This window comes from Amblyomma mixtum, chromosome 8 (genome assembly GCF_055824585.1).
Source record: "Amblyomma mixtum isolate Tamu chromosome 8, ASM5582458v1, whole genome shotgun sequence".
In the NCBI taxonomy this organism is placed as follows: Eukaryota; Metazoa; Arthropoda; class Arachnida; order Ixodida; family Ixodidae; genus Amblyomma; species Amblyomma mixtum.
Window position 1 is genome coordinate 3,771,479 of NC_143019.1, and position 25,398 is coordinate 3,796,876.

Consider the following 25,398-nt stretch of genomic DNA (forward strand, 5'->3'; position numbering starts at 1 on the left):
GTCGCGGTGCGAGTTTTGTGCGGCCCGTATGGAGGGGAAGTTGGCGGGGCGTTTGGGGCGATGGGGGGCGGAAAGTGCACCCTTTGACCCTCGCCGCGGCGCCTCTGGACGCTTCTGATGAGGGGATCGTTGTCGCCGACCGGTGTCCGCGCACGTGCTGGTGTACGTGTGTTTGTGTTTGTGGCTGTGTGTGCGCGGAACCATGAGCCGAGGCGACGCCTGTGAGTTGTGCCGCTGTGCTTCTGCGTGAGCGCGACGATGAGAAGGAACCCTCGCTGTGGCCAAGGTTACACATCAGGACGCCGCCGAACGTCCTCGCCCGTTTCAGCCGGCGTGAAGGGGGGGCACTAACTTTCTTGTGCCCGAACGTGATGTCGTGTCCAAGGGCGCGAGGTCAGTGCTCTGCCGCGGCCCCGTCGTCATCAACGCACCCTACATCAACGGAAAGAAGACCGCCATCAGTCGTCGGCCCTCCCAGCCCGTTCAACTTGAAGTCTGCGAGCGGTGAGCCGCCGACAGGCCCATTGGGCCGCGCCACCGAACTTGGGGACTGTCACCCACCTGTCACATAGTTGTACAGTTGAATTCACATCGTCTTGTGTACCGTGTATATAATCTGCAAGCTGTTTTGATTTACTGAAGCGTACGCAAGTGTTTGTTTGTTTGCCTTGTTTTCCCTTTGTTTTCTTACGTTGTTCTGGCTGGAACTGAAGTGTAGCTTTTTTTTTGTGTGTATTGATTTCTTTATTTTGGCCGCGTGCTTTGCCGATGGGTAGGAGGGCATTTAAGGAGAGGGGGATGTGGGAATCTGGCTTTCCGCCGTCGCCTTTGCGCGGCTGTGCCGGCCTACCGCGTCGTTTCTCCTCTTTCCCTTGCTCCCGCCTCAGGCGGTGGAGAGGCGGCTGGGTGACTAATCACTGTCATTTAGCCACAGCTCCGCCCCGGCTCCCCAAGTGCCTTTGCCATTGGCGCCTTTTGGCGGGAATTCGGGACCCCGCTTTGGGCGGCCGCGCGCAGCGCGACCGTCCGAGCGGGGCCCAGAGAGAGAGAGATCCCTCCGAGACAGCGTAAGGTGCGTACGTTACTGTTTGTCCGTGCCGGCCTTTGCCGCTCGGACCAGTGCATATACTCGAGCTCGCCCGCACGTGTCCTCTGACCTGCAGCGGCTCGAGCCTGTCCAGCGGGGTCCAGCGACCCCCGACAGGCGTACCTTGTGTTGATTGCCCACTCTCTCTCGCAACCGGCCCAACGGTCGACACGAGAGAGAGATCACAGCACTGCCGCGGGGACATTCTCCTGCAGCGGCGTGTTAGCGGCGCGCATTGCTCTAGTCGCTTCGTGCGCGCAGCGGAGCCTTGCTCCTCGCGCGCCCCCGGGACGGGGTGACTATTGAGTGTTTGTGTACCTGCTGAAGGACGACGTGAATAAACGTCTCCTTTGTGAACTTGGAGGCCTATTTCTTTGCGGCGAATCGCTCTCCTCCCAGCGGAGGTTGAGTGCACCGCATCGGTGTCCCAGTGTGTGTGTGGTGACGGCTGATCGGGGCCCTTGGCTCGCGCGAAGCTCGAACCCGCGGTGGGTGGTGGCCTGTGTCCACTTAGAAACCCACACGCTGATGATCGCAATAATCGGAACTCGAAAGTGAGTTGGAATGTCGAACCGTGACCGTGTGCTGTTGTCGTTTTAATGCTCGCATTAAGGCACCAGTTCATGCATCACGCATTATCATGGCTATTTTATTCTCAAATGAACGCAAATTCATCTGGTAGGGCAGCGAGCGGTTATTTTGCGGTGAGCGCGCACGTGTGTTGACAAACTTCTGTGACAGTGCGAACTTTCGTTCGTGCCGACGCCAGGAGCTTCGTGCATTGCAGTATAATCCCACAAGACCCTCGACCAGCTGCGTAATTCAATTCCTTTACTGTAATGTGCAATGCGCATCCGCGGTTTTCAACGTCACCGTTTCAGAGCCCGGCGTAGGTTGATTTTCGCCACAATTCGTTGAAACCGCGTCCTGCTTAAGACGCAGTCAGCCAGTCGACATTAACAAGAGGAAAGTAGCCATGCACATATAATTCAAAATATTGTAAGCAAAGACGCAGCTTTTTTTTTTTCAGCTAAGCGCTTAGCCACCGCGGCGGCTTGATTAGAGAAAGATGTTACAGCTGTAGGTGCATGCACGGACTAGATACGCTGGTCGAGCTGTGTGTGCAGGGGCGAAATTAGCATGTTCGGTTGCTTCCGAAACTTAATTAGCTTACTCCCAAGCTTGGACAAATGGCTTTGTTGCGAAGCAAGCTGTTGGAGCTTGCCACAACGATAATAAAATCTGATAGCCTGTAGCGTTTTCAGAACACTGTTGCACGTATACTTTCTAGCTTAGAAATGCGTCCCTCCTTCATAATAAAGTAGCTATATTATTCGCTTCTTTTTTTTTTAGATTTTCGTCGCCGCAGATATCGAAGGTATAGGAATCCTCAAGAAATAAAGCATTCGCACCTCAGTTTTTATACGTAGGGTGTATTGCTTCACAAAGACTCCTTAACGCGCATAACATATGCGTATGGTCCAGAGAGTTTGCTCGCCCTTCTAAAACTAATTGAACACTGGAAAAACTTAACTGAACACGTAGCAAACTAAGCAGTAATCGGCATATGGTTCTTCGAGTGAACTTATTTTGCCACAGCACGAGCGATTGGCCCGCTCAAAAAAATTACCTTCTCTGTTACGTTGTTCAAGTATGCTTCTATATATATTAAGGCGGAAGTCTTTAATGCCTCATCGTTGTAAGCAGAAGTTGTCGACAGAAAATGTCACGCTTTTCAATTGGTCGAAACGGTCGTGACGTCACAGTGCGCGAATTTCAAACGGGGTCAAGCTGTACACTGGCTAGTAGCCAAGCAACCAATTAACGGGATTGTATACTGATTCTCCAAGTTAGTTGGACTTACTTAACCAATTAGCCTAATTAACCTTCCTAGTCAGACCAGATAAATAAATAAAACCGAGTAAGAAATTGGCCGAGCTCGGGAATCGAACCCCGGTCTCCGGAGTGCGAGACGAGCACGGTACCACTCCTCCATGCCAGCTCGATGGCTAGGAATGAACAAAGGCGCGTCTAGTGAATACGGTGTCTTCGTTCACTCCCATCTTCCTCCCTTCCCGTTACGGTGAGGTTTAGGTGTACACCGAGATATGAGAGACAGATACATTTCCTTTCCTCAAAAACCAATTTACCAACGAGCAAGGCGTAGAACCTTTCCTCAAAAAGCGTTGCATTCAAAGGGCAACGCATTGCGCCGAACGGGTGGTGGCGTTCCGTGGACTGCCTGGCAGCGCTACAACAGGCTGTCGCGTTCCACTTCTAAAGGCGAAGCTAAAGCGTCATTAATTGGCAGTTAATTAATGCATCAACAGAATGTGAAGTGAACAGTCGCGTAGCAGAATGCAGCACTCAGGCTTTCAGTTAATTAATGCGCCAACAGAATGTGAAGTGAACAGTCGCGTAGCAGAATGCAGCACTCAGGCTTTCGCCTTTCACAACTTTAGCCGCTAAAGTTCCTCGTAATTTTTTCACGCCCGACCGGAGACCTGATAAATGCACGAAATCAGCTCCTAATTTTGTTCAGAGACAACAAAGGCTTTGGTCCCTATCTTAATTTAAACGCAAATCACCTCGAAAGCTCTCTCAAAAATCAGCGCAGAAAGCGAAAGCTGCGCATTGATCCGCGTGCTGACACATGATACCTCGCATGGCGTTTTGTGTTACTAAAAGGTTGGGACGGAATAAAAAAATAGAAAAGCGAAAAGCTGGAACGAACCTAGTTCTGGCACGCATCGTAGTGTCTTTTCACAGTGGAGAAGGTAGCGCAACACTGCATCGGCATTTTACTTTTCAAACGAAGCGCAGCCGTTTTAACCCAACGCTGGGCAGCGGTTTCGTTTTCTGTACCGAACCAACATGGAGGACTTTCTCGGAGCGCCGAGAGATGGCGCTGCGCATTTCGCATATCGTCTATTGCTTTCGCAATAAAAAATCCGACGCGCACCGCAATCCAGGAAGGCAGAGAGAGACAACAGAGATGCTGCCCACGGAGCTGCTGTGTGGGACAACCGGAAGTCGCAAACCGAACATCACCGAACGACCTATTCATGGGCGGCGCCCAGTCCCAGAGCGGTTTTCTTTATTTTTTTCTGGTGCCCCACTTGTACGACTTCAGGGGGGAGAGGTGGAGGGTAATTTTTAATTGTCCATATATTCGTTGTTATTGATGCTGGCACAAAAATTCTTGCGCTGGAGTGACGAGTGATGGAATGAATATCTCTCGTCTGCTTTACATAATCTCAATTCACTTATTGCATAATCCCTTTAAAAGGACACTGATGAGAAATTGAAGTTCGCTTGTATCGATAAATTACCCGCTCCTGATTACAAAAACGCCACTCATACTGACAACACAGCTTTTGTAACGTAGAAAAGAGCAAAAACCAAAATACGGGTATCGCCGCCACAGGCCAAACTGGCAAGTACAAGCGTGATGACGTCATATGACCAGACAGGGTTGCTATAGAACCAATGATTCTAGCAACACTGGGACACAAGATGTCACGAATCACTGAGGCTGACAAACGAAGGTTGCGCGGTTGAATACTGAAGTAAGTTTTGTTTTGAAACCAATAGTGCGGTTTTATCACATATGGAAGACCGACAAAAAGACAACCTGAACGTTGTAAGCGAAGAAAATCAGTACTTAGCGGTGCCACAGGTGTCCAGATGAGTTTCGGTATAACATGGCGCTTCGCGTCCATGCGCTCTGCATGCCCGCATGGTTTCGTTTTTGACGCGCCTCGATTTACAAGCGCGGAACAGCAGATGAACTTCAAGTGCCGCTCCAAATGCTAGTTAACTTTTGAAGGAGCATGTTAAGGTTGGTCAGATGATCGCCCCGGTCGATGAAAAACTATGATGGCACGATTTTCGGTGACCGTACAAGGCAGTTTGCAGTGTAAAGAGCCCCTTGAGTCTTTGTACGCCCGCCCGGCGAATCGTTCCCGGTTGTGCCAGTCAACTTCCAACTACTTGACGCTCTGTGGTGTTGAGGTCGCTGAAGTGCAGGCCAAAGTTATTAGACACTTTTAGCATACCGTGTACCGTGTTCCCATTACCGGTACCTGAGTTCCGGGACCCCGCGCGCAGCCCATGCACAAATCTCATTGACGTCGCCAGATGGCGCCACGTACCCGGCAGCTACATGCGCGCCTGCCGCACCGGGACCAATCAGCGCCGCTCACCGGCGGTAGGCTGGCTCCCGGTACATCGCTAACGGTAACAAGGTACCCTGTATGCTAAAGATGTCTATTTGCGAAAACTTCGTTGAGGACTTCGAGAACGGGATCCATCGTAACGCTGGCAAAACGCCGGTGCAAAAGTAAACGAATTGACGGTAGCGACGGCAGCAATAGCCGATATATGCCTTCATTGTGCGGCCGGCGGTACCTCTCATTTCGGCTGCTGCTAGGCCGCACCGCTAGCCTCAGACCTCACGGAGTCTGCGTTACGTCATATGCACGTCATGTTACACGTCACTTAGTCCTGTGTCGTCATAAGAAAGTCCCAAGTTTGAATCAGCGGCAGGAAAAACTTTTTCAACTTCGAATCCAAATTTCTTAGAAATAAATGCATCTTTCGCTGCCGGCCAGGTGGCAACAAAGCCATGAAATGCCGAACTATCGGATTTAGCTCTAAAAAAATAATAATAGAGCTCTCCTCACAGTCCATTTAAAGCTTCAGTTCAGCATTGCACAAAGCACCCATCTTTCACTTCAAGACCCTGATCTCATTGTTACTAAGCCATCAGGCTTTTGTTATCCATGAGCTTTTAATTCACTTCAGCAGGGAAAGCTCAATGGCTTGCAAGCCAAAAGCAACATCAGCACGACATGCTCGCACTTCCACCTTGGAAGACTGAGCTGCTCTTTCGGCTTTAAACTTTCAGTTTATGCAAGCTTCCTCAGCTAAGTTGTGGCAAGCTTTAAATAATGACAATGCGCTTGATGCACATTCGAGTAGTGCACAGTTATAGGCAGCTGCGTTGACCAAGGCAACGTGTTTTTTAAACATTAACTTTTTGATCAACAGAGGTAAATCTGCTAACTGTTGCAACAATATATGTTTCCCCTATAATTTTGGTCGAAACATTTTAAGTGTAAAAGTTATACAACATGATGGAAAATGCTCATATTAGTTGTTTTCTTGATTGCAGCTTGAACATCGTTAATTTTTTTTTACTTTCAAATAAAGCCGCCAAGAGAAATTGCGACATGCGCTCCCAAGTGACAATGTCAGTACCCTTAAATGCAACCTGGCCAGAGAAACTCAGTTATACAAAGTCACAATGCAAATGCAGGGTAGCGGTTATCACAATGGTTTTTCAAAAGCCATGCGCATTGTGTTTTTTTACAATATGGTGTCAGAGCCTGAACATGAACACAACATGGCCGTTTTATAGCATAGCACAGATATTTCTAGCAGTCTGAATGGTCATGCCTTCGTCGCACCTCTCTGACATCATGCGAATTTTTGCACAATACGTCGTTTTTCAAAGCTTGGTGCTGCTTAGCTGAAACAGCCTGCAGAACAGAGCAGAGGAGGCATAGAAAAGCGAGGTAATTTATACTTGGCAGAGAAATGAAGCATCTTTGTTGAAAATGAGGTGTGCAGACTTCGCTTTCATAAAATATTTTATTTTGTTTTATGCCTGGCAGCTCTGATGGGGAGGTGGGTTGTAACCACGACGAAGCCGCTGCAGAGAGGCTTGACTTGGCAAGCTAAACCTCTGTGGATTAGTCCAATGCAAATCTGCAATGTTTTAAGCCCTTAATATGTACGGTGTGATTATGAGAACAGGCTTGAAGTAGAAGCGCTTATCTTGCCACCTTGGCTTTTGCAACTAAAATCCTGATGTAGCGAAATTGATTTCGTGAATCTCAAGTCTCCTAATGTTTCCAGTGAAACAAGTCAGCTAACTTGAGTCTTGACGCAGCAGTACTTTCACAATTGTGACTGACAAGCAGCACAGTGTGGTATGGTCTGTGTAGTCACATGTTTCTTTAACACCCTGTAGCTGAAAAGCATGGAGATATTCTGAAATTAAAGAAACTCAGAAGAAGTGTGTACTGTGAGTTCCCAGGTTAACTTAAACTTTACAGGCGGTTCCAGTGCCAAGTTCTTGGTATAAGACATGAAAACAAGCTATAATAGATGTACTATATGGATTCATACTGGTGAACAGCGCAAAAAGGCGGGACAACGACAAGACAAGCGCTGGCAAGCGCTGGCAAGACAAGCGTTGTTTCGCCTTTTTGCGCTGTTCACCAGTATAAATGCATACCAACTCGCCCAGGTCTCAGCTTTACTAAATGCACTATACGGGCATGTCACTGCAAAAAAAGCACGTATATCCGCGCTCAATATGAAAGGGAATACGTGATCGCGTAGCCTGCGCTCCGCGCACCGACGCTGGCGCCGACAACTGACGGCCACCGAAAGCTCCCGCGCATGCGCGCTGGGGGGAAGGGCGTCGTTTCCACAGCGTCGTCTGCTAGCGCTCATACGGCGCGCCGCCGGCTACTTCTGCCTAGGCGTGCGCGGCCATGAGTGTCTCGCCGCCGGGTGTACTCCGATCGACGCGACGGCGCGTCAAGGCACCAACACTTGGCAGCACGGAACAGAGCTTCAAAAAATTACAGGATTGCGCCACGCGAATAAAACTGCCAAAAGCTACCACAGAGAACGGAAATGATGTGTTTATTTCAGTTGGCCCCAGCCTAATACAAAGAGCATAAGTAACACGCCATTAGCGCATTACCGAGACCACTTGATCTCGATACAACAGAAAACGATACAACAGAAACAGCTTAACGATCAGCCGAGTGCGCTGACACAGCGTTTTCTTCACGATGTCTCCTTGAGGAGTGCTGCATCATCGTCCTTCACTAGCCGCCTCAGCCGCTTCACGTTAGCGTCGTCGAGAACGTGCGCAGCTACAGGACACCGGCTTTGTCACTCCACTCGCTTCGCGGCCTGCCCATCGGAAAACTGTGGGTGCTGGTTATGGCCGGCTGACAGCGGCATGGAGCAGATATTATTTGCATGTAGCCGAATCCTGATACCTTGATTTATTTATAGATTTCTACATTTGCGTCTATTCTAAGGATGTTTGTGATTAAAAAGTGTGCACTGAAATCATTTTTTCCTGTTCTCGTGTGTTGTACCCTTGTGATGCTTTGTAAATACTTAACAGCTATTTTCCCCTCGCTTTTTGTGATGCCTTAATTTTTATATAAGTTCTACGCGTTTTGTTTGATCTGTAAGTTTTTAGTTTATATAATCTGTAATATATGTATTTCTTTTGTTGTTGCTCTTACAAGTGTTGAGAGTGATGTCTAGCCTTCTTTATACTAACTTACTGTCTTTATTTTGGTATATTGTTGCCTGCATGTTTGTATACATTTTTTTCCATTGGACCCGTTACTGGCCGTTGGCTATGGGTCCGGGCAGTGTTTGCGTACATTTTTAATGCAACAAAGACCAGTAAATAAATGAAATGAATGAAAAAAAAAAGTCAAGTGCGATCAGTTCACCAGCAGCCTATGCGACTACCTCGCCGAAACTGGTCTCCACCCCTTCTTTTAACATTCTGTATGCTATATTTCACTCCCCCTTTCTCAACTTATGGCTCATGGCAGACTTATCGAAAAATAAAAGCGCTGAAACGTTGTTCGTTGGGTGCAGGCGCTGTCAGAACGCTTTGTGACCCGGTGCTAATTGCAGACATCACGTCCGGGTGCACTGGAAATGGAGCGAAACGAGCATAGAGAGAGTCGTTCGAGTGCAAGCAGTGCAGCATCGCTTACTGGCATCACATTCCTTAACCCATCAAGCATATCAGACGACTGAAGCCGAGAAACTCGCAGCCATGCTGCATGGCAGGTCAGTCTGTGAAAGTTTACGAGGGAGTTAAAGTACTCTTCGTTATCGTGTATCATTGTTCAGGTGCCTAGACTAAGTCCGAATTGTGTGCCGCTATTGCTTCGTGTTTCCTGTTTCGTGTTTAACGAGCTGGGATTTTTTTATTGCGAGGCATTCACGAGGCGTCGCGCAGCGCGAAATAGACGCGGCGAGGAAACCCTTGGTCGGGTGTAGTCGGGGTGCGAGCGCGCCTCGGCAGGAGTAGCAGACGACACTGCGGAGACCACGCCCTCCCCCCTCAGCGCGCATGCGCGCGAGCTTTCCGTGACCGTCGGTTGTCAGCGTCGGTGCGCGGAGCGCAGGCCTGCGAAGGCCACGCGCTCGTGTGTTCCCTTTCATACTGAGGGCGATTGTACGAGAAGCATCAAAAGTAAAAGGACCATGTTTCCGGGACCTAATGCTACTGGCATCTGGAGCGCAGAAAATTTTAACTTATGCAAAATCACACATCAGTGCACTTTGACCTTGGAACCATGTGTCCGTTACTTCTCATGTCCCTGGTATACGAGCATATATACCAGGTGTCCCAGCTAAATGTAACCAAGGTTTTAAAAAACACGGGGTGTCCTAGCCATCTGAAGCCAAATGAGGGTTGTTTAGAGTGGCGTGACCTAGTCTGCAGTATTAAGCCGGAAGCCTTTAATGCCTCATCGTTGTAAGCAGAAGTTGTCGACAGAAATGTCACGCTTTTCAATTGGTCGAAACGGTCTTGACGTCACAGCACGCGAATTTCAAACGGGGCCAGTTGTACTTTGGCTAGTAACCATGCAAGTAAGTGGGAATAAGTTGAGTTAATTACTTAATTATCCTAATTAACCTTTCTAGTCCGGTCACATAAATAAAACCGACTAGGAAACTGGTCGAGCTCGGGAATCGAACCCCGGTCTCCGGAGTGCGAGACGAGCACGCTACCACTCCGCCAAGCCAGCTCGATGGTTTGGAATGAACAAAGGCGCGTCTGGTGAATACGGTGTCTTCATTCACTCCCATCTTCTTCCCTTCTCGTTACGGCGAGGTTCAGGTGTCCACCGAGGTATCGGAGACAGATACATTCCCTTTCATCAAAAACCAATTTACCGACGAGCAAGGCGTAGAGCTGAACGAGCGATTGCGTTCTGTGGACTCCCTGGCAGCGTTGCAAGACGCTGTCGCATTCCACTCTTAGAGGCGAAGCTTCACATCTTTACCACACATCAGTGACACAAGCAGCAACACTGCGCTTAAGGCTTTCGCCTCACCGCACTTTAGGTCAACAAAGTGCCCCCTGAATTTATTTTTTCGTTCTTCAAGGTTGACTAATTAGTTAAGCTCAATTAACTAACTTTTTAATTATTGACTTGAGGAACAAAGTATGAATGGAAAAGTTGTAGATCGCTTTGAGAAACAGCTCACTGAGACATTTGCAGCAATGTGCTATTTACGTAAAGTAGTTTTTTACCGGCCTTTAGCCATAACCCGCACAATAAGAAAAAATGGCTGAGGCTTAGCTTAGGTTAAGCCTAGTCAGATGCGAAGCATATTGTCGCCGAGTTGCATATCGAGCACGCCTCTTGGCTAGACGTTCTTCACGCTCTTCATCAGTCTCTGTAGCACGCCGCAACTTTTGCTTCTCATTCCAACGAGCAGCCCTGTCTCCAGGAGGCATCTCTATCCCGTGTACGCCTAGCAGAGGCAGGCGCACCCCCTTCAGCATCACGTGTTCACTACAGCGCACCTAGCGGCAGAAGCAGGAAACACATTGGTCGCGACGCCTCGCGCGACGGCGCGAGCTGGGGCCCCGTTTCTCCTATGTCGTTACGTCACGCATCACGTGGTCCTCTTTGGTCGCGACGCCTCGCGCGACGGCGCGAGCTGGGCCATAACCAGCTGGGCCCCCGTTTCTCATCTGCTGTGACGTCACGCACCACGTGGTCATCCTTGGTCACGACGCCTCGCGCGACGGCGCGAGTTGGGCCCCCGTTTTTCATCTGCTGTGACGTCACGCATCACGTGGTATGACATGGAGGTCACGAAAGGTCAATGGTAACGACACCGCCGCGCTTGAGGAGCTGGGTTGGGCTATTTTAGTATGCTTCGCATAAAAGCTGCCACATGACAACTATGCCACTTCAACGTCCCAAGAAGTGCCTTAAAGAATAAAATCTCTTTTTTCTGAAGTCCTCTCCTCGATGAAACTTTGGGTGCACATTGGGGCAGAGAAGTGAGCGAGCAGCTGGTCACGTGACAACTTTCTTTTAAGGCCAATAAATGAAGCTACGTAAATTGTAACTTGACGGAAACAGCACTACTAGCGGTTTTTCGAGGTTATCTAAAACTTTTGCATTGACAATTTCTTCCTGAAGTTAATTAACTTTGAAGAGCGAAAAAAATACTCAAGACTAGGCCACGCGACTATGAACAACCCTGAGTTGGTTTCACTGGACTAGGACACTTCGCCTTGTTTAAAAGTTTGGTTAAATTTAGCTGGGACACCCGGTATACAAATAATATGAAGCAAAAGCTGGCATCTCGACAACTACATAATTCTACATGCAGTACCACCTTCACTATACGCCTTCATGCAGCAAATCACCTTGCTGGTCCGACTTTATCGGGTCGTACTGCATCCTTACGTCGCAACGTGTTGATGCTATAAGATATCTTTTGTAGATAAAAATAATCCCAATAATTAGTTTTATCCATGCCTTTTAAAGAAGTAGTCCAGGGTGATGTTGCTATTTTTTTTTTCTGAATAATGTGCAGTGTGACGTATTCAAGACCATTCTCGCAATTGTGAAAATCATGCTATAGTAGGATACAACTAAAAAAACAGCAGTTGCTAACATTAGGCCGCGGTGGGTGGCGTCCTGTATTACTGCGCTATTCAATCGCAGCTATAAACAAAATCAGCTTTTTAACGTTTGACTACATCAAATAATGCGCATATCAAAATTCTAAAGCTCGTAATTTTTGTCTTGTGATAACCTTCTTGTTTACGTAACAGAAAACATATAATCAGTGGACTACTTTTTTGTCGTGGAGGAATTCTGTCCGCTGAGGCTGAATGTGGGCGGAGCTTCACGGCAGACTTAAGCTATATCCGACTATAGGCAGCAGAAACACTGCCCTGCAAGGTGCTCGAACAGATGCCCTTGAATAAACACATTGTTATAACAAACATGGAGGAAAACAAAGAAAGGATATGGTTTGAAACAAAACTATGAATCGCGCAGTTTCCTAACTTGCTTTTCACTTGATGCAATGAAGGCACCAGTGCAAAAGAAAAGAAATACGAATAAAATTAACGTAACAAAGCAAGGTGCCAGCTAGACTAAGTTAACCAACCCCCTGACTCCGGCCAGAGTTCTCATAATCGTTCCAGTTACGAAACTCTGGGTCAGAATCCTGGCATGTCCCGCCGGCAGATTCTAGGGGGTTCAGCAAATGGTGGTGCCACCAATGGGTGGTGCAGTTCCTTTTCTATGTTTTTGAACACCTTTGAACCGCATGTTTGAATGCTGCAAGTGACGGCCAGTCTCTAAAATGGCGAAAACACTAAATTTATTCAACACTCATTGAGGAACGTCGCTTTTCCCTTGTCTGCTCTCCTCCACCTATCCTGTCAACATCACTTCATGCTGGAGAATTTGCAGCAAGCTAGGTGTCAACACCAGCAGCTTGGGAAATTACAAACAATTCAAAAACTCTCTGCCTCTTCCCAGTGGTGCCATCATTGCAGCAATGCAGGTGCCGCCACCATCAGCGTATAAAATCACTATAGGAACAAAAATTGGTCCAGTCGGCAGCAGGGCAGGACCGGCGTATGTTGTCACTCCTTTTAGATTCTTTTTCTTCTTTTCAGGGGCTCTACTTCATTCAGAAGTTCCCAGTAGGCACTGAAACTCCTTTGGATGTGCAGTGGAGATTTAGAGCATCTATGGGACGTCCAAGGGTGTGTCAGTGGCCATTGGGTTAAGGACCAATCAGAAGGCTGGATTTTGAAACATTGGCACCCCGTGGGGAAATCTCGTAAATGGTACGATTAAAGAACTCTCTCTGGTCACCCGCTACCTGCCTCTATACACCGTTGTTGGTCAGGTACGCTTTCCGGCCCGTGCGCCGGAACGACGAGTCCCGCGAGGCGGAACCTCGAGAACCGTGGTCGCGGCGTCTACGGCTCAATGCCACGGGCACCGCCAGACTCGGTGAAATCACCGTGAGGCTCACTTTCCTGACCGCCGGATTGCCGTGGTAGTTGTACGCGCGGCACATATAAATGTCCGCGTCCTCCATGGTGACGTTTCGGATGGCCAGCGTGAAGTCCTCCAGTGTGGTATAGCGCGCACTTCGCTGCGGCAGCACCTTGCCGTGCCGGTACCAACGCACGATGGGACGTGGGTAGCCCACGGCCAGGCATGCCAGGCGTGCCGTCTCGAACACGCTCACGGTCACCACCGTGTTTGAGGGCCTGATCGTGGCCGGCACTGAGGTTAGTGGCGGTGTCGAGTTCACAGAGCATGCACAGGGGTGTGGGAAAGAGAGGAGAGGACAGAGAAGAAGATGCATGCGAGGTCAGTTCAAGGTGTGATTACTAGCACGCAAGTCACTAAAGCAGGCTACTTCTATTTTTGCAGTGCAAGCTGTAATTTTCAAACAACCCTCGCTCGTTCTGGGGTCTAGTATGCATGAAATGATGTCATATAGCAAGGTCACAGGACCAATAATTGTGAATGGATCCCATTACTCTACTGATTAACAGGTGTATGGGAGGTCATGTATAGAGTAAAGATGACCACAACCACAAGTCATACATTCATGGACTTGCATGACCACATAACAGCTGACACTAAAACTGGGGGTCACATTACATGAACATCCCTTTAAAATTCCTTAGATAACAGTCAGATGTATGTACCTGTAGTCCCCAGCATCTTCTGGAATTTCTTCAAGCTTTTTCTCCACTGCATTATGTATGAATTACTCAACACTGCTAATAGGAGCCATACTGACAACAGCACCCATATTCCTCACATCAGCTAAATGAAGCATTTTAGCGCACCAGGAATTACTTAATTTTTGTAAGTTATGAGCCTCCTTTCAACAAAACAAATGAGAAAGTAGATGAAATTCTGCACACTGGTGATTCAACTCCAAGATGCCGCATTATCACATTGACCTAATTATGAACTGATTCATTGATAGTTGGCAGCTGGAATCAGACATCACTGATTTACAAACTTGGCATAACACAAGTATTTCTACTAACTAATTTAATCTAAAAGTGACACAATAAGCATTCATTCGCTGAGCTGAATTTTCTCACTGTCAAATTTAGTGAGTGTTAAGCAGCTCGTCCTCATGCAAGTTTCAGCACCAAAAAGTCCTCGGAGGTTAAAACAATGCTGCAGTGGGCACAAAGACTTTCATGCACTACGAAAACGTAGTTTGTGTGCAGTATTATTGTCATATACACGCAGATAAATGTACGCCAGGCGATTCTTAGATGAAATTAGGCAAGAATTAGATTATGAAGGCAAGGTTAGATTAGGTAGCATTAGTAAACACTATCTGAGGGCACTCAGTCAATGATACCAGCAGCACAGACACCATCGATGACATGAATCTCACCGCATTTAAAAAAATACTCTTATCATCTGAAATCACCCGTAGTAGCATGCGAGAGCAATCGTAACGCCCGAAACCCTGCGCATTGACCACAACTCACTCCAGCCGAGGAATTGTATGAATTCATATAATCTCGAAATCTGTATCAACCGTACACTTACAGCATTCTTAACAAAAATGCAAACTACACAACAGACTGCAATTCTGCTTTCATTAAGGATTTAACCCATCTGCGAGTTGATTCTGTTTTGATTTAACCCGTCAGTCAGTTACTTACATTTATGACTTAAGCCATTTGCGAGTTCATTGGTTTGGTTTATGGGGTTTAACGTTCCAAAGCGACTCAGGCTATGAGCAATGTCATAGTGAAGGGCTTCGGAAATTTCGACCACCTGGGTTTCTTTAACGTGCACTGACATCGCGCAGTACACGGGCCCCTAGAATTTCTCCTCCATATCAATTCAACTGCCGCGGCTGGGATCGAACCCGCGTCTTTCGGGTCAGCAGCCAAGCACCATAACCACTGAGCCACCGTGGCGGGTCCGTCTGCCAGTTTAATCAGCAAGATGCCGTCAAAGTGGCTCAGTAGTTATGGCACTCGGCTGCTGATCCGAAAGACGTGGATTAGATCCCAGCCGCGGCTGTTGAATTTTGATGGAGGCAAAATTGTAGAGGCCCATGTACTGTGCGATGTCAATGCTCGTTAAAGAACCCCAGGTGGTCGAAATTTCCAGAGCCCTTCACACCGGCGTACCTCATAGCCTGAGTCGCTTTGAGACGTTAAGCCCCCATAAACCAAAACCAATCGAATCAGCAAGCACAGCTAATGCAGAGAAGAGCAATCAAAACCTGATATCACGAAGGAAAAAACATCAGTCGCATTTTAACAGCACCAAGAATGTACCAGACTTTCGGAAGGATACACTACTATATAGGTGGTAAAGTAAGTACTGAGAATGCAACAACCTGAAGCTGTTAATAGTGAGTCTAAAGTGAAAACATAATTGTTTCCAATGATCTGTTCCTGCATGCTTGTAGGCTTGTTTTGTTGAACATGCAGGTTTGTGCATGTCCTGCATTGCGTGACATGAAGTGCTCCTAGAAACTCCTTGCAGGTTAGCATTTGTGGTCTACTTTCACTGTCTGTGTTGCATCCATGTTGCGGCAAGAGACCTTGTCATTGCTATCTAACACCAAGTAGCCTGTTAGAAAGGCACTGGAAATACATCCAGTGTGTAAGCCTGGTTTACCTACTCAGTATGTCATGTCTACCAAGTGTCAAATTGGGCAGTAGGCCTGACTTACTGAGCTAGAAAAGGAAGAGGGGCAGTTTCCTCAACTCACCATAAACCACGAGGTTGGTGACATGAGACACCTGCCTTCCGTCGTCAGCGGTGCACCGGTAGGGACCTGCATCGTCACCCGTCAACTGGGAGATGTGCAGCGAACCATCGACCAAGATCTTGAAGCGGCCATCGTTGCTCTCGACAGGCTTGTCCCGGAAGGCCCATGTGACGGACACGATCAGGAATGGCCGGTCAAGACAGGGCAGCGTCACGTCGGAGCCAGCGTTGGCCGTCATTTCGGTCTTCGCATGCGCAACTGCTTCCGGTGGCCGGTGGAGAGGCTCAGCCACAGCTGTAAGCGTAAAGCAGAGCGATCAATCTGGAGTCAAAGGAAGTAAATTTTATTACATGAATTACTACATCACAATTTAGCCATGCACTCCAACAAACCCATCCATGTGCAAGTGGAAGGAGTTGGTTTAATATAATGCTACTGCAGCACATGGGATTATAGTGTTAATGGATCATTAATGTTGAAATTAGCACCCAAACAGCACTTCCGGAGAACACTGCAGACTAATATGGTTGCGGCAGCCCCAGTGCCAAAAACCTATATTAATCTATCAGAGACAGATAATAATGAAATGCGTGGTTCTACATTAACAGCTCAAGATCAAACTTAGTGTCAAAAGTTCAGCTTGTGCTACAGCTGGGTCAACGATAACCAAACAGACGATCAAGGTTTGGTTTGGTTTGGTTTGGTTTATTGGGGTTTAACGTCGCGAAGCGACTCAGGCTATATGAGGGATGCCGTAGTGAAGGGCTCCAGAAATTTCGACCACCTGGGGTTCTTTAACGTGCACTGCGTCAGTGCACGTGCGTTAGTGGTGGTAGCCGTGTTGGTCTACTCATTTTCATATCGTGATGGTAGCATTGAAAACCCGCATTAAGTTTGATGACATCTATTGCAGTTGTTTGTGCCTCCAGAAGCAGTTGGCGGAATCAAAGAAACCAAGTCCCCTGATTTCCATCCCTCATTTTGCACGTGGAAGAGCTGCTGAAAAAGCTGCTATAGGCGGCTGGGCAAGGCCATAGACATTGTAATCTTTTTCAAGCAGCACCAGAAGCATGCAGGGAGATGCAATGACAACACAGTCCCAAAACAAGGAAGAAAATGTTGAAAGTATACAGGATGACCACAAAGAAAAGGGAAGACTTCGATGTCCACAATAGTAATACAGCACCTTGTCTCGGAGCAGCACTACACAAAGATTACAAGGCGTCCTTTTTCAGTACAATGCAAAAGAATCGCAAAGCAGTCTTGAAATCAGTAACAATCTCACCTTCAGTTGTTGGTTCTGGGGTCAGAAATGGAGCCTGCGTCGTAGTGGTCGTGAGGGCAGTACCGATTTCTGCAAAGTATTTTTCAGTCATATCCAAGAGATCAACTAATAAGTTTCAATGGTGAAATAATTCAGAAGAAGTGCGAAACAAAGCCTAGAAAGAAAGCACCGTTCAGCAGACAAAAGCTGCAAAAATGGGAGCTGAACTCAATAGAGAATCACTCCCAATGATACTCCATAAACATCTGTTTCACTCATTCACAATTCTACCTGCAAGGCCAGACACTGGGCTTTTTATCTACTGCAGCTCACAGAACGGTTCATCTGATTTTCTTTTGCTGGCCCGGTAACATCACTGCTTTTCTTTCTTAAAATAAACATCTTTAACCTCTATTCCTTCAAGTATTTCATTTCATTTCCAATGCGTGCACTCAGTTGAGCCATATTTGTACACTTTAATAAAGCTAGGTGCAACAGTCTTGCATTCTTGTTGCTCAACTGAGTTCACATTCTCAGAGTTGCTTGGATGAGACATCGTGTCAGTCATCGTGTCAGCCGAAAGCTCCGCCCCCCGGGAAACTTCCGCGCATGTCGGCAGCCGGCAGAGGGGCCGAGTGGGCGGGGCCGGCGCTGGAGCGCCGACATTCCAGTGCGCCAAAAGTGACGAGAGGAGATAGAAAAGCGCGGAAACGCGGAAATTCATATTTTGACAACAGCTTCTACGACACGAATTTAAAACATCTTGCTTGAAGATGTTTGTGAAGCGGCGTCCTTTAACATTCTAGGCATACCACAACATTACTGAGAGCCCTTTCAGAGCCCCTTTAAGGTTCAAGATTCATCAGCGTGGCTCCCAAAATGAGAAGTGTCCTGCCGATTCGTTTTTTTTTTCTCGAGCATATTATGTTAGCTGAGCAGCAGACACAGGAAATTTCAAGATGCTTGCACCCTAACAAAACCTGAGGTCTCCTGAAATTAAAAGTGAGGCCAAGATGGTTCAGCACCTTCGAGTACCTCAGCTTTGTGCTTAAGATCAAGAATGGCTTTGTTTCTTTCGTTTTATTTCAATGCAAGTGATTGGCACAACAGCTTTGTATTGGTATATGCAAAAGGTAACCTTCTAACGTGTTTCGAGGGACAGCTTGAAATTCTGGCAATAAATTGATTACTGCACTAGGGAAGAAGCTCAGTTGGGCACGGGCAGCATTTCCACTTTTCTACGAGATAGTCCTGCATTCTACAATGCTGACCCCTTTTTTTACTCTACAGTACTTACTTTTTGTCATCGACTGACACCGATAGACCCAGCTACCATTCTTTCAAAAAGGAAAACACAGCCTGGCGCTATACAGTTCAGAAAAAAAAGTTACCGCAAAAACTATAGAGCACCCAAGGCACACGTGATTTGCTTGCCCAAGACAGGTTTTGAACAGTCATTCAATAGCAAACTTATTGAGTACAACCATGCTTTGCAACATTGCGCAATATTGGTAATAGCACAGCAGAAAATTTTTGCTGGGGGGGGGGGGATGTTTTTTCCAGTTTTTTCTCCCCACATAAAACTTTGTTGTAGGTACGAATTGCGCGCAAAAGACACACACAGGAAAAAACACGGGGGAGACTGAAAGAGCGCAAACTATCAACTGGTGTTTATTCGATATCAGTGCCGCGTTAGAGGCAGTGTGCACACGTGCCTACAAAGAGGGGAAAGAGAGGATAAGGAGGCAAATCAAACCCTGCGCGACATTCATCAAAAACGCTCCAAAAAATTATTTTCCGCGTTGTACAATGAAACGGAGGTGTCACTCACACAGTTATCACCTCTTGCCTTGATGTGGTATGCCTCTAACAGTTCACGTAAACTTTGTTATTGCTCCTGCCCAGAATTCTGATATTTTTAGCAGTGGCTCACAACTGGTGCATGCAATGCAATGAGCAGGCAAATTTGCTCCTTCTCTGTTCCTAATTGAACACTGATGCTCCCCTGCGCGTTCATTCACGCAGCGTCCTGTCTGGCCCACATACACGCGACCACACTTGAGCGGAATCAGATATACGCGGTCTGTTAGAAAAGTATCCGACCTTTGGCCGTTGAAAAAAAAACTTGCATAACTGGAGCGTTGCATACCTAGTCATCTTTAAAGTAGTCTACTTGGGACTCCACACACTTCTCTCAGCGGTGCTGCCATTGTGGGAAGTATTCCGAAAAGGCCCTTTTCGGAATGGAGTTTAGCTCAGCTGTCGTTGCAGCCATAATGTTCTACCTTGTCTGAAATCGCGCTCCTTTCAATGGCCTTTTGATTTTGGGAACCAGCCAGAAATCGCAGGGGCCATATCAGGCCAGTAAGGAGTCTGTTGAACTACAGGAGTCTGGTTTTTCACAAAAAATCTGATTCGAGTGCGAGGAATGTGCAGGAGCATTGGCGCGATGGATGCGCCAATTTCCTGTTGACCTCAGCTCCGGGTTCTTGCGCCGCACAGCATCACGTAGGCAACGGAGGACATCCCTGTAGTACTCTTTGGTCATTGTTTGACCCTGTAGAGTGCGTACTCGTGGTCTGCCACACAGAGGGTGTCAAAGAAAGCAGTCAGCATCACTTTCACATTGCTGCGCAATTGGCCGGCCTTCTTAAGTCTTGGTGACGTGGAATACTTCCACTCTGACGACTGGGATCTGGTTTCCGGGTCGTACCTGTACACCCAAGACTCGTCACTAGTGATTATGATGTTGATGAAGTCGGGATCACTGTTTGCGGAATCCAGCATGTCCTGTGAGACTTCAACACGAAGCTGCTTTTGCTCCACCGTGAGCAGCTTCGGCACGAATTTCGCCGCAACTCTCTCCATGGCCAAATCTTCGGTGATAATGGAATGTGCGGAGAAGTTGCTCATGTCCACCTCTTCCTCAATTTCTCGGATAGTCACGCGACAGTCCCGCATCACCATGGCCTTCAGTTCGGCAATGACCTGGTCATTTTGGCATGTTGATGGCCGATTGGAGAGTGGCTCGTTCTCCACCGATGTGCGGCCATCTTTAAAACAATTGTAACACTGCTTAAACTGTGTGCTGCTCATACCATCTTCACCGAAAGCCGTCTGAATATTTCGAATGGTTTCCACTCGGCTGTCGCCAAGTTTATGGTAAAATTTGTTGCAGTAGCGCTGCTCCTTTCACTCCGCCATTTTCCTTGCAATAAAAAACCGACGAGAGCACTGCACACTGCCTCACTCAAACGCTGCTTCCCAGCGACTGACGCCATCGGCAGGCGGGAAAAAATTCATGCATGCGCATGAAGGTTCAAGGTCGCCTGATGCAAGCGCTCTTGTCTCATATCCATCAGGTGTTCGCAAAAAAAAATAAAGTCGGATACTTTTCTAACAGACCTTGTACAACGCCCGTGGCGCATTTGACAAATTGTGCCACATGCTTTATCTCGCATGCTCTTCATTGAGCGCCTTCCGCGCTGATCCTTTTGATCTGCCTCCTTATCCTCTCTTTCCCCTCTTTGTAGGCACGTGTGCACACTGCCTATAAAGCGGCGCTGAATCAAATAAACACCAGTTGATAGTTTGCGCTCTTTCAGTCTCCCTCATGTTTTTTCCTGTGTGTGTCTTTTGTGCGCAATTCGTACCTACGACAGTATGCACCAACTCGCCCTACAAGAAGTTCTTCTTAACATAAAACTTTGACGAACTTTGGTAAGCACATGAATTCATCTGTGAGGCTGGCAGGCTGTGCATAGCCCAAGCATACAAAATTCGATTCATGTATTCCCTTGGCCACTCAGAAAAAATTACCAAAAAACTCACCCAGTCGGCAAACCGGTCGGTAGTTTGGTTTTCCATCAGCACTTCGGTACGCTTCAATCCTGCACAGCTCTTCCTCATGGCATGAGAAGGTCTGCATAAGAAGCCAAGCACATGCCCATGTCAGCGACATTCTGACATTGGTCATCACCCACAAAATGAAGTCCAGTCCTGCATGAAGCTTTCCTAACCTACCAACCACAATAGTTCACTGGGTGCGGTATTTGGTTGCTGAGAACAAGGTAGTGGGATAGAGTTATCTGTGCAGCCATAGCCATTTGATTTCATGCATGCAAAAACGCTCATGTGCTGTACAGCATCAGTGCATGTTAAAGAAGCCAAGGTGGCCGAAATTAATGAGATGTCACTCCACACCACCGCAAGCAACTCGGTTATGGCAACAAGTTCGAGCCGCTACTATGCCTTGTTTATACCACTGAATGCACCAGTCTTTCATGCTAAGAGAAGTGCTGGTGGATTGGAGCTACTTTAACTGGATTCGAAAAACGACTGCATCGGTTCTTTAAACTACAGCCAGAGAGCTACAAAAAGTAGAACAGAAAGTTCCCAGGCTTCCTTACCATTCGCCAGGTCAAAACAATGGACAGCAATAGTGCACTGCACTTGGGTTGCATTGCAGCATCAGTAACAAGCATAGTTAACCTTCATGCAACAGCAGAGAGCATACAATGTCTGGCACAGCAGTGCTAGCAAAGAAGAGTCTATAAGGAGGCTGCTCTGTGAATTCAATCTGTTTAGTGCCTGATGAAGTTTGAAAATGATGAAACAAGTGCACACAGTCTTGCCGGAACTACACAACATCAATATGAATCATCACAATGGGCTCTGTAACACAATAAAATAACCTGACAGCAAAATCAACTCATACGAAATGAGTACCTTTGCTCTTTATTCACAGGCTATTTACGTATACACGAGTACAGGCAGGAACGAGTAGTTTATGCTTTTTCAACTCTTCGGAGTTACGAGTCAAGATGTTTTCATGCACCAAAGGGGCACCGTGAATAGTGAGGCATGCCTCAACAAGACCACCTGGGCTTTTACTATACACCAAAAAAGCAAAAACACTTGTGGATTTTCACATTTTGCATTCGTTGATGTACGATTATTCTGGCTGAGATAAATCTGCGAACGTGTAGTCAGTAGCCACTCATTACAGCAAGTGAGCCATCGGGGTGGATTGTTAGTTGATTGAAGGTTGACTAATAGTTCTCAAAGAGTTAGAGGCAACGCACTATGTACAGTTGAACACCCACCTCACAAGGGTTGCTGCAGCGACACTGGACACAACCACGGTGGTCCGCAGTCTTATTTTTTCCCAAGGGGCACTGCAGTTCCTCACAGTTTGACGGCAGGCACTCTGGCGCCGGTGTCCGGGGCAGAGTTGGCGGTGTCAACGGACTAGGCTCTGGAAGTGGCGTGACTACCATTGGCGGCTTCACACGTGGGTCCAACTCTTCACTCGTGTCAGTAGGCTCCGGAGGGGAAGGCGGCATCCATTTCCTGTCCGCATCAGGATCGATGATTTCATCGTCAATGCTGTCCACTGGAAGCAACAGTCAAAAGTGGTGCCACACCTCATCGACCAGCCATCCAAGTACGTATTTTCACAAAAATGTTTTGCGAGTTGGTTGTGTTTTGGGCGGATGCTGACGAATGAGCTACTTCTTTACTTCAAGAATGCTCCATTTTTCTTGCCTTTGCAAAGTGAAAAACTACAAGCTTGGAGTTAATCTGCTCACAACCCAGCCGCACCTAGTAGACCTTAAAAATCAGCAAGATAGGAGTGTGTAAGAGACAAAAAGAAAGCACTAAGATTTACAAGACAGATGTGAATTAATGACATCGTTGCTGAACCAAAGAGGAAGAAATTGGCTTCAACAGGTCATTTAACATGCACAATGGATAACCAGTGGTAATATATTGGACACCAAGGTTATGGAGAGTTAGGAGGAGAAATGATATGCAAAGCTTTCTGGTATGCAGTGCTCGTTTCTTAAGCAGGGCCCGAATATCAATTGGGGATGCCCCGTAGCCATCACAGTGGCTAAAATTATTCCGAAGACCCTGCCACAGCACCTCTTTCTTCCTTCTTTCACTTCTTCCTTTATCCCTTCCCTTACGGCACAGTTCGGGTGCCCACCAAGATATGTGAAACAGTTACTGCGTCACTGCCTTTTCTCAAAAACCGGTCCTGCAGCATACGACAACCCTGCACATCTGCGCATATCACCTTCATTTATAGACGATTTCATCAGACTTCTTTTAAAGCAGTTTTTTTTAAGCTGCTATTAAACAATAAAACCTTGGTTTTGCTGCCAGCCCTGATTCAGCCTCCAGACACCCTTGCGTAACCATATGTGTGCGTGGCTATGAAAGCAAGAAAAACAATAGTACATTTTTTTTGTCCAATTTTACTTGCTGCAATATTTTTGCTCGAACGCAATTCTGTTTGAAAGCACTGCTGAATCTTGGCTTTTCTTCTCCTAGTCTCCGTGTTTACTCCTTTGATTCTATCTCAGATCGCAGCACAGAACTGCACTCGTACCAGACACATGCAAAAAGTGATCGATTCATGCAAAGGACTTGCAACGCATGTTCAGGAAGAGAATCCACTCATTGATACAAGACAGTAGAGAGTTTTAGCATAGTATTATGGTAAACTGCTCATGTCTGTTGTATACACCTACCACCACCAGCCTCCAACAGCACATATAGCGTTGGCGGCTGACGGTAGTCGTATGCAGCAGTTGTGTGCAATTGCAGTATACAGCAGTGGTATATGGTAGCAGTATAGGATAGCCATATAAGGTTGTGGTTTACAGCAGTGGTGCATAACAGCGGTATGCAGTAGCAGAATACAGTAATACTATGCTAAAACTCAACTCCCCCCAGGAAGCCTGCGCACGTACTTGTGACCCCAGAGCAGAACTTGTCGCAGATCTCGGCCGTCTTGTAGCGGTTCTTATTGCCTCCACAGCCGGTGTACACAAATGGCAGGCAGCGCCCGCTCTTTACGTCGTAGAACCATCTAGCATGCATTTCACTGCAGGTTCCCGCGTCAGCCATTTTATTGCATACGCCTGCAAATTTTTGGTAATGATCGCTGAAGTTGTCATCTTACACTGCACCACTGGCAAGTTCATCGCCCATCATTCCCGGTCCTCAGGCCAAAAGCAGATGCCTTATCGGAAAAGAGCAGATGCAGCAAAAATATTAACAAAAAAGCAAAGTAAAAATTTATTAATTTTGTGCGCAATAATTTAACACCAGATAAATATTACTAGATGTGAGTTGGATTGTGGTTACTTTAATGTTTTGACAAAGCGCTTCCTCTGGGCAGAACAGTATGACTGGACATTTCATTTTTATGAGAGCAGAAGAGAAAATTACAACATACATGAGCATAATTTGCACAGCAAAGAGCACTGCCTCTATCAAGCAAGGAAAAACAATTAATCAGACCTACTCAAGTTTCTGGCAAATTCTCCAAGCGATGCCAATCAATCCCATAAAGAACCTTTATATCGTTACTCTAGCTGCAACCACATCCCACATTGCCTTAGTAACGCATTTTAAAACTCTTCACATGGCTAGAGCTGTCAATTTAAATTAAAATGACCGCTAGAGCGCCATTAGAAGAAGTGCTACTTGCAGGGGCACAATGAGCAATTTCATACCTCTAGGGGTTTGACATTTCGGTTTCTATCTTTTAAAAATTTGATGGACTTTTTTTCACTCTTTATTTCAGAGCACAGTTTTCATTGTTTTCTTTTGTTAATATTATTTCCCACCGGTAAATCACGAAGGTTTCTTTTTTTTGTGATATAATGATGCATTAAGTGCTATTTATGTGCACATACATTAAATGACTCTTCACAACATGCGGTGAAGAGTCAGAGTGTATCCTGGCTTTTTCATCAGCTTACGTATTCTACCTTTAATTCACATGCAAATGATCGCTAATTGCAACTGAAGCGCTTATACCGTGTTTGCAAAAAGAAATGCTATCACTAATAAAAAGTAACGGAAGGTAAATGATGTACCCGTTGAACAAAAACGCAAGCAGATTTTAATTTCTAAAGAGGGGGTTGCCACGTTTTCTGGGTTGCAGCACTAGCTGACTTAGTCTGCACGCTGATGACAACTTTGTGACACTTTTACGTGACACTTATGCATGCCTTCCACAGTCCTTGCAGGCAACGGAGCCATCTGCTTAATCAAGTAACTGCCCTAAGCGGATGATGGCAGTTAGCACACTTCGCTCGCAGAAGGCGTATGGCGACAAGGTAGAGCGTCCAAGCCT

At 46.9% G+C, this 25,398-nt stretch overlaps 2 protein-coding genes across 6 annotated transcripts in view; both read right to left on the reverse strand.

The window, feature by feature from the left end:
* The window catches only part of LOC149331173 (uncharacterized), a 298,912-nt gene that overhangs the window by 54,835 nt on the left and 218,679 nt on the right, over positions 1–25,398 (reverse strand). The gene's annotated exons all lie outside the window — the stretch shown is intronic.
* LOC149331175 (papilin-like) overlaps positions 9,295–25,398 on the reverse strand; it is an 86,602-nt gene continuing 70,498 nt past the window's right edge. For 3 of the 5 annotated variants that reach the window (XM_089556361.1, XM_089556363.1, XM_089556360.1), the window contains 6 exons: positions 24,005–24,175; positions 22,349–22,638; positions 21,075–21,165; positions 17,265–17,333; positions 15,980–16,273; positions 9,295–13,494 (listed from right to left, as the gene is read on the reverse strand). In XM_089556361.1, the coding sequence (XP_089412487.1) occupies positions 13,088–13,494; positions 15,980–16,273; positions 17,265–17,333; positions 21,075–21,165; positions 22,349–22,638; positions 24,005–24,175 (1,322 nt within the window). In that variant the 3' untranslated portion in view covers positions 9,295–13,087. The remainder of the gene's footprint in view (positions 13,495–15,979; positions 16,274–17,264; positions 17,334–21,074; positions 21,166–22,348; positions 22,639–24,004; positions 24,176–25,398) is intronic. The other 2 variants (XM_089556364.1, XM_089556362.1) reach the window with 1 other exon arrangement.